General features: G+C 35.7%; 1 protein-coding gene across 1 annotated transcript in view; it reads right to left on the bottom strand.

The window, feature by feature from the left end:
- Positions 1–13,295, bottom strand: part of LOC108752941 (protein krueppel-like) — a 17,870-nt gene extending 4,575 nt beyond the window's left edge. The window contains exons 1-3 of the mRNA XM_018494194.1: positions 13,216–13,295; positions 4,967–5,632; positions 3,452–4,143 (exon numbers count right to left, since the gene is read on the bottom strand). Of these exons, the coding sequence (XP_018349696.1) occupies positions 3,465–4,143; positions 4,967–5,601 (1,314 nt within the window). The 5' untranslated portion in view covers positions 5,602–5,632; positions 13,216–13,295 and the 3' untranslated portion in view covers positions 3,452–3,464. The remainder of the gene's footprint in view (positions 1–3,451; positions 4,144–4,966; positions 5,633–13,215) is intronic.
- Positions 13,296–14,273: the final 978 nt, after the last annotated feature.

Genomic DNA, 14,273 nt, shown 5'->3' with positions numbered 1-14,273 from the left:
GGGGGGGGGGAGGGGTGAGATTTGCCTTTCTTTCGGGGCACGAGATCGGGGCCCTGCTGACCTCTGTCGCCTTCTGCGTGCCTCACGAGTTGGTAGAAAAAAAAGATACCACGATGGTATCAATGGCAACGGGACGTATTCAGCAAAGGTGACGTTCATATTGTTTCGCGAGATCCGGAGAATGTAAGCCATTGAGATTCGACTGCTGCCTGACGGCTGTCGCTGAATCTCCAGCGACTGAGTTTTAACGAAGCGCAATTCACGCAAATTCTGTGCGTGAACTCTATCCCAGAATTACGTCGAGATAACAACGCGCTATTCGAACAAGCGCGTTTGTTCTGCATTTTTTAATTTATTTATTGCTTTTTAAGAGATTCGAGTGGTACCGTTGTCTTTCCCAGCCGAATGCGACCAATCAATTGAGCACGAATCGACGAGAAGTGATATATTATTTTCTTTCTAAAACTAATCTTACAAACGAGAAATATAATATAAAACCAACGATATTGACGTGTGGTTTTTTTGCGAAAAAAAAGAAAGTTCGATCGAACGGGAAATTGTAACATTCGCTGACTAACATGCACGAAACGTTCCGCGATATGTATAAGGGATGGAAAGAGCAGACTGTAACAACGCGAAGAATCGAACGAGACAAAAATGTCAGCAGTGATTTAGTGTTTGTCTTAAAATGGGTAAGATATGTAACAAGAGATTCAGAAGAAGAATCGCCACGTGATGCTTGTTGCACACTTTAGGCCCTGTAAAAAGTGGAAGAAATATGTTAGGGACAGAGAAAAATATGAAATATTAGAAATAAAAAAAATCTTCAAAAAATCTAATTTTTTTATTTCTAATATTTAATATTTATTTCTGTCTCTAATATTTCTGCCACAGCGGGAACTTATGCTTGAGAAGAAATGCTAAAAAAGATGACTTATGCTTGAGAAGAAATGCTAAAAAAAAATGACACAAGGATTGTCATATGCGCTATCCTCTTTTTTGTATCTCATAAAAGAACTTTCGGTCAAATTCTGATAAAATGAAGAGTCCCGTTAGTGGGAATTGTATGTTAAAGATGTATGTTAAGAACGAGCAAAAAGAATGAAATAAAAAAAGAGAAAAGAATAAAAATGTGAAAATGAGTTATGATTTTTACGATAAATATATTGCTGCGTTGATAGAAAAGTGTTACAAGTTAAAAATTAGCATTTTTAAGATAATGAAAGGAAACCCTTATAAAGTCTAGTTTACTATATATTTGTTGAAAGACACAATTAGCTCATTTGAACTTGGAATGAATAAGGGATAAAATTTACACTATACTAAGGTTACAATGTCCAAATTTTGAAAACTTATGACATAGTTTGAAAGAATACATTAGAATTGAAAGTATAATATGAAAGAAGAATAAATGTATAGAATTGCATATTCACTATCCTGATCAAAACGTTTTAATTCAGAATTTTAAAAATGCAATATTAATGAAAAGCAGCTAATTTTGAGATGTGTCACTTTTTTAGCAATACAACGATATATGTCTTGAAATAAAATGGAGAGAAAAGTTAAAAGTCTGTTAATCGCGTAAAATCTCTAATGTCAACATTATCTTCTTGATACTTAATAAAAACTCACGTGGACGTTAATTGTTATTATTCTTCAAGCAAACACTGCTTTACTTGTATGCGACTTTAAACGGTTTCTTTAGCAATTGCACAACTAGAACACATGTTGAAAGTAGAAGCTGCAAATAATGCAATTCGGGATATACCTGCGCTCGTCTTTCTTCTCTCGCAGAATGGTCGAACAAAACGGTCAAAAGATAAACGAGGGCAATTTCGACTAAGTATTCTGAGCGAATTCGTGCAAAATATATTATCTCTTTTCTTGTACTTTCTTTCTCTAGCCTCTCTGTTTTTTATCTTTCTATGAGATATAGGAGAATGACGATTTATATCAAGCGTTTATATATATATATATATATATATATATATATATATGTGTGTATATATATATATATAAGAAGAGAAACTAACTGAACTGGAACACATTTTCAATGTTGAACATATGATACGGTCCATAATGAACAATGTACCTCTAGGTGGCCTTGTAACTGATCTAAATGAAGAATTATCTCACATAAATCAGATCCGCATTCAGAGAAACGTCGAATGGGGGTGCGAGAAAAAGAAAAGCGAGATGAGAAAAGGTCAGGCTGCAAAAATTTTTCAGACAAAAATGTCATTGCGAAACTGGTTCGTGCGAACGACGTATAGGCCGCTCTGTGTGAAAGAAAAAAAACCTGGTTACAAAAAAATGCTTAGATCTTTTTGAATCTTTTTGAAAGGATTTATTACGAGTCCGGGTGAGCGCGGTCCGAGGGACCTGAAGGCGGAAATCGGAGAAGCAGAGATCTCGATTATGCGTACATCGTTCTATACGATCAAGGCGAAACTAGAAGAGGTAATGGAAGTGGAGATCGGTTTGAATTTCAAATCAAGCCGCTCGACGATTACGATTTTCCAGTTTGCTGAACCGCCACAGACGCGGGTGATGACACTCGCTACTTTATTTTATAAAACGATGATCGTATTTGCTGATTATTCATTCAAGAGCATTGACTGCGTTTAGCAGAAAAAGTAGTTTTCTAACTGTTGGAAGATTCTTTAGTACAATTGGTTCTTGCTCTTAGATTTAAATGTTTCTCACTAAATCTAAATTGTATATTGTAGAAACCAATCGTATTTATTTTACAACAATTGTAAAGTAGCTTTTTATGCTGAATCCAGCCAATGGATTCGTCGTTTGATTTCAAACAATCACCTGTCAACGTAAAAATAAAGGATGTCACGCACTTTAAAACTCGTTTCTCGCAGATACGTGGAACGTCTCGGAACACGCGAATGTCAGATCGTTTCTAATCAGTGACTAATTGAAAGACCGTCCGCGTTCGATCGAGATAGCGCGGCCAACAATCTCCGGATAATCACGAAAGTAGAGGGAAAAAATGTAACAACGGGTGATGTGTAGTATATGTAAACCGTAGGTATACCGTGAAACCCGCGACGGCGACAGTGGACTGATGGACCGTCGTCACTCTTCCCCCGCTATTTTTTACTGTCAGAGGAACTTGTATACCAGTATATCCAATCCGAACAGCTATATTCTCTCCTCTCTCGTTAACGCAACGGCGCGTACCACTCACGAGGACGCACGCCTGGCCTTCTTCCGAAATTATGTACACGACAAAGACTTCGCGGAACGCGCTTCCTCACGAGCGCTTTTCGAACGCGTGATCGCCTCTTTCGTAACCCCCATAATCAAGATCCATCACGCGAGACAAGCGGAGCCTTATACTAAGAGAATACCGTGTAAATAACACCCTTATTATATTGCCCGATGGTGTTAAGGGCGGCACGGTAAGAGCATCGTTCACGCAGTTTTCTCTACGTACCGGCGAGACTTTACTAGGAGCTGTCATCCTCCTCCGGATTAGTCTCGCTGACGTCGGCGTTCAGCGACGAGTTATCGCTGCCCCCAGAGTGCGATCCCCGCGAGAACGACTTGTTCATCGACAAGTCCTCGGGTTCCGTTTGCATTGGCAAAACAACTGGGAGAGGATTCAGCGCCGGGATCGAGGCCGGGAATACAGGGCCGTTTCGCTCGGGGTTTATTCGAAGATGGCGAGATAATCTGTTGATCGGCGTGACGTATTTGTTGAGCGGTTTTTCTTCCTGCTCTGCGTCGATGTCGACATCAGCGTCGACATCAACGTATTCCTCGGAGTCGATCTCGTCACTGTTTAACGACGGGGGTGACTCGGCCTCCGGTGGCGACTCCTGCACCGCGCCGTTACTGCACCTGTGCTGCTGCAAATGGTGTCGTCTTCTGAAACGCATTTGACACGTTTCGCACTCGAACGGCTTCTCGTTGTTGTGTATCAGCATGTGCGCCTTCAGCTGATTCGAGTCGCTGAACTTGGACGTGCACATGTCGCAAGCGTACGGACGCTCGCCCGTGTGTACACGTAGATGACGGCGGAGATTCGCCACCTGGACGAACTTTCGTTCGCAAAATTGGCAATTGTAAGGTTTTTCGCCCGTATGAAGCCGCATGTGTGTCTTCAGGTGATGGTCCCGGGTAAATCTGTAAAGTCAAAGATCAAGGATCATTGGCTGGACTCGCGACTTTAATGAATGAACTGAAAGATCGTACACTGGGAGAAAAGTGCTTGGTATTTGTGACTATAACTGCATAGTAAAATAATTGTAATTAGGAGCTCTGGTTTTATAGTTATTGTTAATCTATGATGTTGGTAACAATAATGTTATTTATATACTATAAACATACCAAACCAGGGAGTAAGTTAGCCATTATTCGATCTACGAATATGCGCGGTAAATTTATCTATCTAATGATAATGAGTTTTAAAATTATATTATTATATGCGATTCAAATTAGGTATAAAAATTACTGAGAGGTTCTCCAGAACCTGACCAACTACTCGCATCATTTTCCTTCCTGTGGAGTCTGAATCTTCAACAAATCAGTACTTTTCTCTATCTCCTTATCGTTGTACAACAGCTGTACAAATGATCTAATAGTAGATCAATATATCAATTATATAAAATACTTCGTTATAGAAATCGTTATTCGTTAATAGCCTATAAAATTAAATTAATTTTAATCTTTGATTTAATCTTTGGTACAGTAGCTATGTTTTTATGCGATACAAACATTACTAGCATCAGATACAGTAATATAGAAATGGAGCTCCTAACTTAACTATAATTACTTTACCATGCAGTTACAAATACCAAACACTTTTCTTTTAACAGCTTTCTTTTACATAAAACGTCGTTTGTTTAAATCGATGTTACGTGATAATGATGGTTCGCGAAGATTTCGTCTGTCGTGACTTGGAGAAATCACGAGAAAAGACATCGTGCGATCGATAGCTGAGACTCACCTTTTCTGACATTCCTGGCACTTGAAAGGTTTCTCGCCCGTATGCGTGCGTTCGTGATTCTGGAGCACATGCTTGTACCCGAAAGATCTCTGGCACACTCCGCAAGTGAAGACTTTATCTTTGCTATCCTTCGTCGTCTCAGGACTGACGGAAGGACTGACCGGATCCGCACCTTCCGCAGGCTCCACTTTCAATTTAGTGAGTTTCCTTTTCACGGCGCGACCCCTCCTGACGATTCTATCATCATCGTTCCTATTATTGTTGTCACTGTTGTCATTATTGTTATTGTTGTTGTGGTTGTTGTTATTGTTATTGCGCCGAGAGGACTTTATATTGGGAGCCGACGATACTTCTGACAGTGGCCGAAGAGAGGAAGGCGGCGAGGATGCGATTCGTGGTATCCAACTCGCGAAGAGGTCCTGCGGAGACGCATAGAGCGACGGAGACGCGGCAAGGCCGGGGTGTATTACGGGAATTCTCGCGGCTGATAGCAGAGCAATGCTCATCCTTTGATTAGCAGCCATCAGCTCCTCCTGGGTCATTGGCGGTAATCTCGCTGTCGTCGGGTCGAACATAGAAAACATCCTCTGCGACGCGCTGTCAAGTTGAGTGCTATTCTCGGGATCTTGCATCATGCCCAGGTACTGACTGATCAGGAATCCTGGACTTAATGGAGAGACATATACATGCAGATATAGGTATATACGTTTGTGATGAAACATACGTTAATTCGTGAAAGTACAATTACGCGTAACATTTTAATGCTTAACACGTAAAGTGATTATACGGAAAAAAAAAAAACTGTTTATTATACGATAAAGATTATTTTTCTAAAGTATCTAAAAATTTGGCTAGATATACAGTTCTGAAAATAATTTTGTTGCACCATCAAAATAATCTATTTAAATTTTTAGATACTTATTATTACTTATTATTTTAGATACTACAGCAAAACCATTTCCTTTTTGCGTACTAAAACACATATTTTGTCATTCGCATCTTAAGTATGGAGTAAAATGTAAATGTAAATATCAAAAATATCCGTCGGCAGCTCGTTATATTGTCGAAACAATCCAGTGAGATTAGCGTAAACGAGAGGATAGATACATCGGAAGATTGCACGTATGTGCACGTATATGTGATCTGCGAATCCAAAGACCTCTTCTCACGTTCCCTCTCCACCACTTTCTCACTTTTTCTCTCTTTCTCTCTCTCAAATATTTCCCACGCTCTTTCTTCTCTTTCTTTCTGTTCCTCTCTCTTCCCTACTACTCTCTCAACTTGCCCTCCCACACATGTCGCTCGCACGTGTGGTGAGGTTATCTGAGGTGGATCCTCCTCCATTCACTCACACTCCTGACTACGCGAGAGTTCATTCATAAAGCTCCGGCTATCCACCTACGCGTCTACGACGTACCGCCTCTTCGATTCCGGGGCCAACGACTTTATCGGTGTGCAAATAGTCACGCTTATCAGAATGCCGAAATCGAAAGGGATATCCGTCAATAAAGCTATGAATTTGCATGATCACAGTTTCCAATGGTCAAATTTAGATAATTAAGGATTCTGTTCACTTACCTGCCCTATTATCTCAGACTGTGACATCAGGAGCGAAAAAGCACACAATAAAAATTCTTGCAAATTATATTTAGACATGCATGCATAAGAAGGTAATACGGAATAAGTTATGAAATAAAGATTTAGATCTTGTGAAAAGTAATATTTTAAGAAAATTGTGAAAAGATGCAGCTAAGGAAGGAGAGGAGGAGATGAAATAAGAATGCAGGACAATTATAAAAAATGTAGGGTAAACTCTGGTAAAAGATGGCCATAGCTATTTTAAATGCAAAAAACATACTCTTTTTAAATTATTTTTTAATAACGCGTTTAGTATATCACTTCATTGAAACTTAAAGAAATGTTATCGAAATTAAAAAGAAAACTTCAAAAATTTGATATTATCAAAATATTATTACATTTATTTATAATATATGCATTGGCCATCTTATCTGATTTTTAGGCAAAAAATGTCATGGTATTACGGAACATTAGCCACGTATGTTTTATGTTAAAGACGTATGTGTAATATTTTATAAAATAATAACTAGGAATTTAGTTTTAGATAATACTTTTGAGGCTTTTACGAGTTTTTTTTTTCAGAGATACCAAAGGATTTGCGGATTATCGTGTCGTGATTCATTGCTAATGCCAACGTAATTTATGCCTAAATTGTAAGCAAAATCGTAAGGCTCGTAACATATTCCTGTAAGCAAAATCGTAAGACTCGTAAGAATTTTGAAGTGCTTATATCTTTATACAATATTTTTACAGACAGCTTCTTACTAGCAATAAAATTTACAAGAAATCATAGATATTTACAAATAATTGTATGTCTTACGATACACAAAATTAGAATAGTAGTCATAAGTTCTTACAAGTTTTACGAGAACACGTTACGAGTCTTACGATTCTGCTTAGAATTGACCCATTAGTTTTAATTATAAATATATAGAAACAAATAACTCTGTCCACTTGGAATATTCCTGCTATTTTTAAAGATATAAAATAATTTATTTACTGAAGTTAGCATTAAGAGGGATATAATACGCTACTAATGATTTTTCTATAAGTGGAGGTTTCGAATATTTCAACATTTTTGAAATAAAATTATAATTGTTTTATATAATTTTTCTATGTGTAAAAAGGTACAGATAGAAGTATCGAAAAATTAATAACGTACGAGATATTTAATTTATTTCATGTTAAAATGTGCCACAATAAAGTATAAAACATCGCGTAAACAGTATTGGTTTTTTAAATACTTTTATCTTAATACTCTCTTTTACACGAAGAATAATAAGAAGAATTATACTACGTAAAAAAATCACATAATTCCATTAAAAAAAATAGAGATCGTAGAAAAACTATTAGTAGCATATTGTATCTCTTGATGTTATACTTTAGTAAATAATTTATTTTATATCTCCAAAAATAGCAGAGACATTCTAGATGAATAGAGTTACTGTTCCACCCTGTATATTGCCATAGTAACATAATTATAATTTTTTTTAATAAATGAAGGAAACCAAATAAATTTCTATAATTTTTTAAAGATACAGTGTGTATATGTTACTTGGTTGTGAGCCATCTTTCCCGAAGTAGGACGGGAAGATAGCCACAGTATTTATAAATAAATAGCAAAAATGAAAATACAAACTAGGTCACATTACAATTTACGTATCTTTATTATGTACGTAATGTTGATTACGGCAGCTTAACTGTAATTTATTCGACGTTATACTAGTAGTAGTTTTTTTTTAGTGGACATATGCAAAATTTTGCAGTCGAAAGAAAAAAATATGACAATTTGTTATGCATAATTAATTTCTAGATAAATGATTATTTATTAATTAACAAATCAAAATTCTCATTTAATTAATAAATAATCATTTATCTAGAAATTAATTTATCTAGAAATTGATTTATCTAGAAATTGATATATTTTTTTACAAGTCGCGGCTTTATCGATTGTAAGTATTGTTTTGTTGAAACATATTTTCTTAAAAATATATTTTGCAACAATTTTTATTTTGCATTTTCTCGTTTTTGATGCACAATCTGAGATAATGATGAGCGAACAGGAGCCTTAAATAAAAAACTGAATTATTTATTTAAATATTATGATAATCTACTAACAAAAAACTGTATAATGAAACTGTATTCTTTGAAATAATGTATATAATAATATAAGGTATTAAATAATATGACGTAAATTTATATCTCCAGATTAGCAACTTCAGGTTTATGTCTTTTGTTCTTTGATAAATGTGTGCTATTAATTCACAATCGAGCGGAACATGGGTTGCTGCAAATCCTTTTTTAAAAGTCAAAAGGTTGCTGCTTCTATAGGAATATTTAGAGGTTTCTTTTATGTAATCTAAAGAGGTATTTAACGGTGCGAATTCAAAGGACACTTCGACGAGCGTTCAGGCAATCGGCAAAAAGAGTGTTTCCGAATGTTTTTTTGCGCTTTTTAACGAGACAGAATCGCATAAGGAAATAATAACTAATAATGATCCACGTTCAATTATTGCAGGCTAATTAATAGATTATTTATAGAAAGTAGCGTCGTTCAATCAATAAGAGTACGGTCTCTTATTCCCCTCTTCTTTCTTCCCACTACCCTAAAATTCTCTTAACGGCGACCGGGATCCTTACAGCCTACAATCGCCGTTCCTTGGCAACGCGACGTCAAGAGTACCACCCCCGCTTGCGTCTACTCCCTAATTGGTCGCAACCCTTGTAGTTTTATCACAAATACTTTCTCTTGGAGATACTAATACAGGCTAAATCTTAAATTAAGCTCTATGTCTGTATTTATTCGTTTCGAAACTCCCTTTGGATCTTCTTCGGTGTATTACTGATAAAATTTTTGGATTAATTTAATACAAGATGAGAATAAGTCAGAAGGTTACACAAATATTATTAATATTAGATAAAAGAATAAATACAAAAAAATAATATTGACATAGTTTGTAAATAAACCGTAGCAGCATATTATATTTTTCAATAAAATTATAACATTTACGTTAAAACACATTATTTTTATATTATTTGTTCACTTACTCATAAATCGTGTCATCTTGTCACCAAGAAAACATTTGCATTTCACGTTGGTTATCAATTTAATACAAAATCTTTAAATATAACATAATCATAATAATGTATTGTTAATTCAACATAATGTGATTATGTTATTTAAAGATTTTATGTTAAATTGATGTTTAACGTTTCTATGTTTGTTTCAAAATGACATAATTTATCAATAAGTGAACAAGTAACATAAAAATAATGTATTAAAACATAAATTCTACGATAAATGAATAAAATACATGTTAATTTAATTATATAAATGTTAATTTTATTTAAAAAAATATACTTCCAGAGTTTATTTACAAACTGTGTTAGCATTATCTTTTTTTGTGATTATTTTTTTTACTTAATATCTATGTTGTTTTTCAACATCTTATGTTAAATGAACATAAAAATTTTAATGGATCGTTTGGAATATATAAAATGTGTTATATACATGTATAATGTATTTGACATAAATCTTCCAACGGTATATAACAATTGGAATTTTAACTTTGACGCTAATAGTTTAGGTATTCTATCAAATACTGAAACGTTTGTTTATTTAATACTTGGACTTTTTTCTATTATTATCTTCGACTATTTTTTCACGATATGAACATTTAAGTATGAAGTTCAATAATTTATTGGTTTATTGTATTGCGATATCATTAATTTGTGAATGTTATGATATATTCTGTGAGAACATTTATAAAGTGAGGATCGAAACATCTGATAGAATTATTAATACAAAAATTTTTTTATACACGGTCACCCGATATCGGTTCGTATTGACTTTAATCACTTGATTTAGAATTATTTCTTTGGAATCTGTATATTTTTATATTATATGTATTTTAATTCGATTGGAAATACAAGCAATTTCCGCGACTAACAAAAATTCTACGAAATATCTACGCGAAATATTTGCTATTCGTAAAAGTGATGAAAAATGAAATGTGCTGAGTTGTCGATTTTTCAAATACAAAAATTACAATGTCGGCAAAATTTATATCAGCTGTTTTTTTTTCTATTATCGGTCTTGCAATTCTTTTATGGGATTTTCTATTGTCCATTTTGTCGTAACTTTACGGTTGATCTTTTTCGCACAGCCTTGACTAGATAAAAATTTTAAGATTTGTGTTCCTGTATGCCGATGCATGTTATATATTACATCAGTTTTCTAAGTTATCTTTTTCTGAGCAATATTGTTTTCAGATGCGGTAAAAATCGTAAAAATTTCCCTGCTCAAATCATGACACGTAATAGTTATAGAGGTTTTTTCAATGCTTATACATATTTCATATCTAAAAATATAAAGTATTGTTTTGGACGACTAATGATTTTTAATCCTATAATAAGTTCCTTTTCTGCATCAAAACTTTTCTTCTACTTTTATCAAATATATGCCTACTTCACGGAAAGAATGATTTTGTTAAAGTATTTGAAAATTTAATTAGATATGTATCTGACAATAATTTTGTTAAACCAGTAAAATAATTAGAACTCTCAACTCTCAAGCTGATTGCTATAATATAATGTCAAAACTTTTTGCGACTATAATGCTCGCGCGTTATAATTGAAAATCCTATATAATCCTTTCTTGGATTATTTTCATAATCCAAGAAAATTATTTTCAATCTAGCTAAATTTTTAATATTTCAGCAAAATTGTTTTTTCCATGTACACACAGAAAAATACTGTATGCAAGAAATAATTCGTTTCAAGGATTTTAAATGATTATCTACAACTTTACCATAAATTCGTCACAAGCATCAAATTTATTCAAAATATATTCTGAATCCCAGTTTAGCACTTCTCAATCAAAATTATTAAATAAATTCGACTTGTTTATTATATCGTTTCTTTAATTAATTTTACATTTTTCAAAAAAAAAAAGGTTCTTGTTTTGAGTACATAATAATGAGTTCTTTTTTAAATTATAATAAGCATATTTTAAGATTATTATTAAGAAAAATATATTGAGCAATCACTTTTCTTAGCAATTTCTAATATTTCGAAAATAATAATTTTCTTAGCAATTTCTAATTATTTCGAAAATAAAATATTTTTCCGTGTATACAAAATGTGCGTGCATTAGTTACAAAAAAAAAAATAGATCAAGTATAGTTATCAGAATGCCACCGTAAGATCTGACGATTTAAATATCTAACCAGGAAGGTCGAATCTCACCGGTTTAAGAAGAGCGCGATTATGGAGACACAAGGGGTCATTACGAGAGAAGGAGAAGCGTGCCGGGCATCCCGAAGCAATAGCAGTGATTATTTTTAGACGCCGCGCGTCGCGACGCGACGCGTCGCGTCGCGCCGCGCCGCTTCGCGAGTCATTAGCGATACGGATTTCATTTTTCCAACAATCTCTTTACCTATCCTTTCGCGTCGGGCGATTTAGCTTAGTTTCTCCGGGGCCTATCGATGTTTACGATGTGTCACAACGTACGTGCGTCGTATCGTCGTAGATGCTTTTAGATTCTGGCGGTATACCAAGAAGTCGCACGACTCTTAAGAAACTACGAAATTGTTCTCTCTCTTCTCGTTTTCTATTTTTCCCCCTTCTTCCTCTCTCTCTCTCTCTCTCTCTTTCTCTTTCTCTTTCTCTCTTTCTCTCTCTATCTGTTTGTTTCTATATATATTAAAGCGCCGACGCACCACCTACATTTTCACTTTCATTCGAGGCCAACATCCGGCAGATTGTTGGATGCGAATAAAGAAAGAAAAATAGCAAACAATGCGTGATCGATGTAACAGCATTTTGCAACCCTGTGTTGCAATAATCATATTATCAAATTTTGCCAGAAAGAGTTTTTGCTTCATTTAATCAATTTTGCGTCATTTAAAAATCCGTTTGTGCAAAGAAATAGACAATATCAAAAGCCAAAAAACGGAGCCCGTAAGAGTAATAATGTATCTTCTTGGTAAAAGAAGAGAAACCAAATTGCATAACTTTTTTTTATTAAATTAAATAACATTCCGTTGAAAAGAGAGAAGGGTAAAATTTTTAAATGGTACGCAAATAACAGCAAATTTATTGCAATTTCCCAACGGAAGGGTATATTTTCGGTTTGTGCGAAGAAATAGACAATATTAAGAGCCAAAAATGAAGTTTGTAAGAGTAACAATAATAAGAGCAATAATTCTTCTTGGTAAAAGAAGAGAAACCAAACTGCATTAAATAATGTTTTGTTAAAACAGAAAAGGGTAAAATTTCTAAATGCCAAAAACAAGCAAATTTATTGCAATTTTCCAACGGAAGGATATATTTTCGGTTTGTGCAAAGAAGTAGACAATATTAAAAGCCCAAAACGAAGTCTGCAAAAGTAATAATGAGCAATAATTCTTTTTGGTAAAAGAAGAACCAAATTGCATTAAGTAACGTTTTGTTCAAAACAGAAAAGGGTAAAAAAACTTTCTATATGCCAAAAGCAGCAAATTTCTAAATGTCAAAAACAGCAAAATTTATTGCAATTTCCCAATGGAAGGGTACATTTCTGGTTTCTGTTCTGAGGCTAAAGGGATACATGCAATTTTCATGGTTTACCCAATACTGAGTATTCTGTTTATGCAATTCTACGGCTCCACAAAGAAAGGAAAGGATACCTTTGTAAATCTGCACTTCGCGCATACAAAACAGTGCCATGCTACGGTAGTCCGTATGGTTGTTTCCAGTTGTTTCTCACTTTGACATTTCGCCCGGTCTTCTTCTGGAGCACAACGTGATCATCACTCGCGGCGAGATGCAGAAACGGAGGCGCGCTGCCGCGACGCGAAACTGCACCAATGGCTGCGTGATTAAAAAACGAATGTCACCGTCAGTCGTTCTCGTTTGTTTTCCCCGTGAATAGAAGAGATGCACCCGAGAGAGATTCGATAAAAATCAGCACAAGTGAACATCCGACGTACTCCCCGACGGTACGTCGATCACGAGCGTGGTATCTGACGTATTCTGTTCAAATGTGTCACGAGGATATCGCTCAGTTCTCAGTTAATTACTATCTTAAAGTATAACTGGACGAACGAGACAAAAAATTGTGCTACGATCACACGGATGACCGACGACTATTAACGAGCGATGTAAACCTCGGGCTGACCTAACCCAATACTAAGTGACAACCGACTCGCTCGCTGGTAGTCAAACATCCCCCACCCCTACTAGCGCGCCCCACTCAAGCCGCTCATGTTCCCCACCAAGCGGTGCGCTACCCTCTCGGCCTCTCGAATCGCAACCCCGGATGCGCGAGTTGCTGGGACGTGCGGGTTAGTCTGTGCGCGGAAGATGGAGTACGAGGGGGGAGAGAAAAAGCAAGAAATAGGAGTATCCAAGGGAGAAAGAGAGAGAGAGAGAGAGAGAGAGAGAGAGAGAGAGAGAGAGAGATAAAATGAGAGTAGAAGGGAAAGACGGAGCGGGATGACAGTGCGAGGGGATGATCGCACGAGAAGATGGTTGGAAAGAGAAGACCAGAGGAGTGAAAGAGATGTTATTGCGTAGAAAGAGCAAACGCGAGAGGGAGGGCAGGGGGTAGGGAGAGACAGAGTGAACCTGCGACCGTGATCTTTAAGGGTAGGGGTTGGCGCGTGTGGAGAGTGCGTTTTTTCCCTAAGGAGGTGAAGTAGAAGGTGGGAAATCGCCCAGTCTCAGGGAGAAGGAGGGTGGAAGG

The sequence above is a fragment of the Trachymyrmex septentrionalis genome, unplaced genomic scaffold (assembly GCF_001594115.1).
Source record: "Trachymyrmex septentrionalis isolate Tsep2-gDNA-1 unplaced genomic scaffold, Tsep1.0 scaffold112, whole genome shotgun sequence".
Taxonomy (NCBI): Eukaryota; Metazoa; Arthropoda; class Insecta; order Hymenoptera; family Formicidae; genus Trachymyrmex; species Trachymyrmex septentrionalis.
This window is presented reverse-complemented; position numbering and strand designations above follow the sequence as displayed.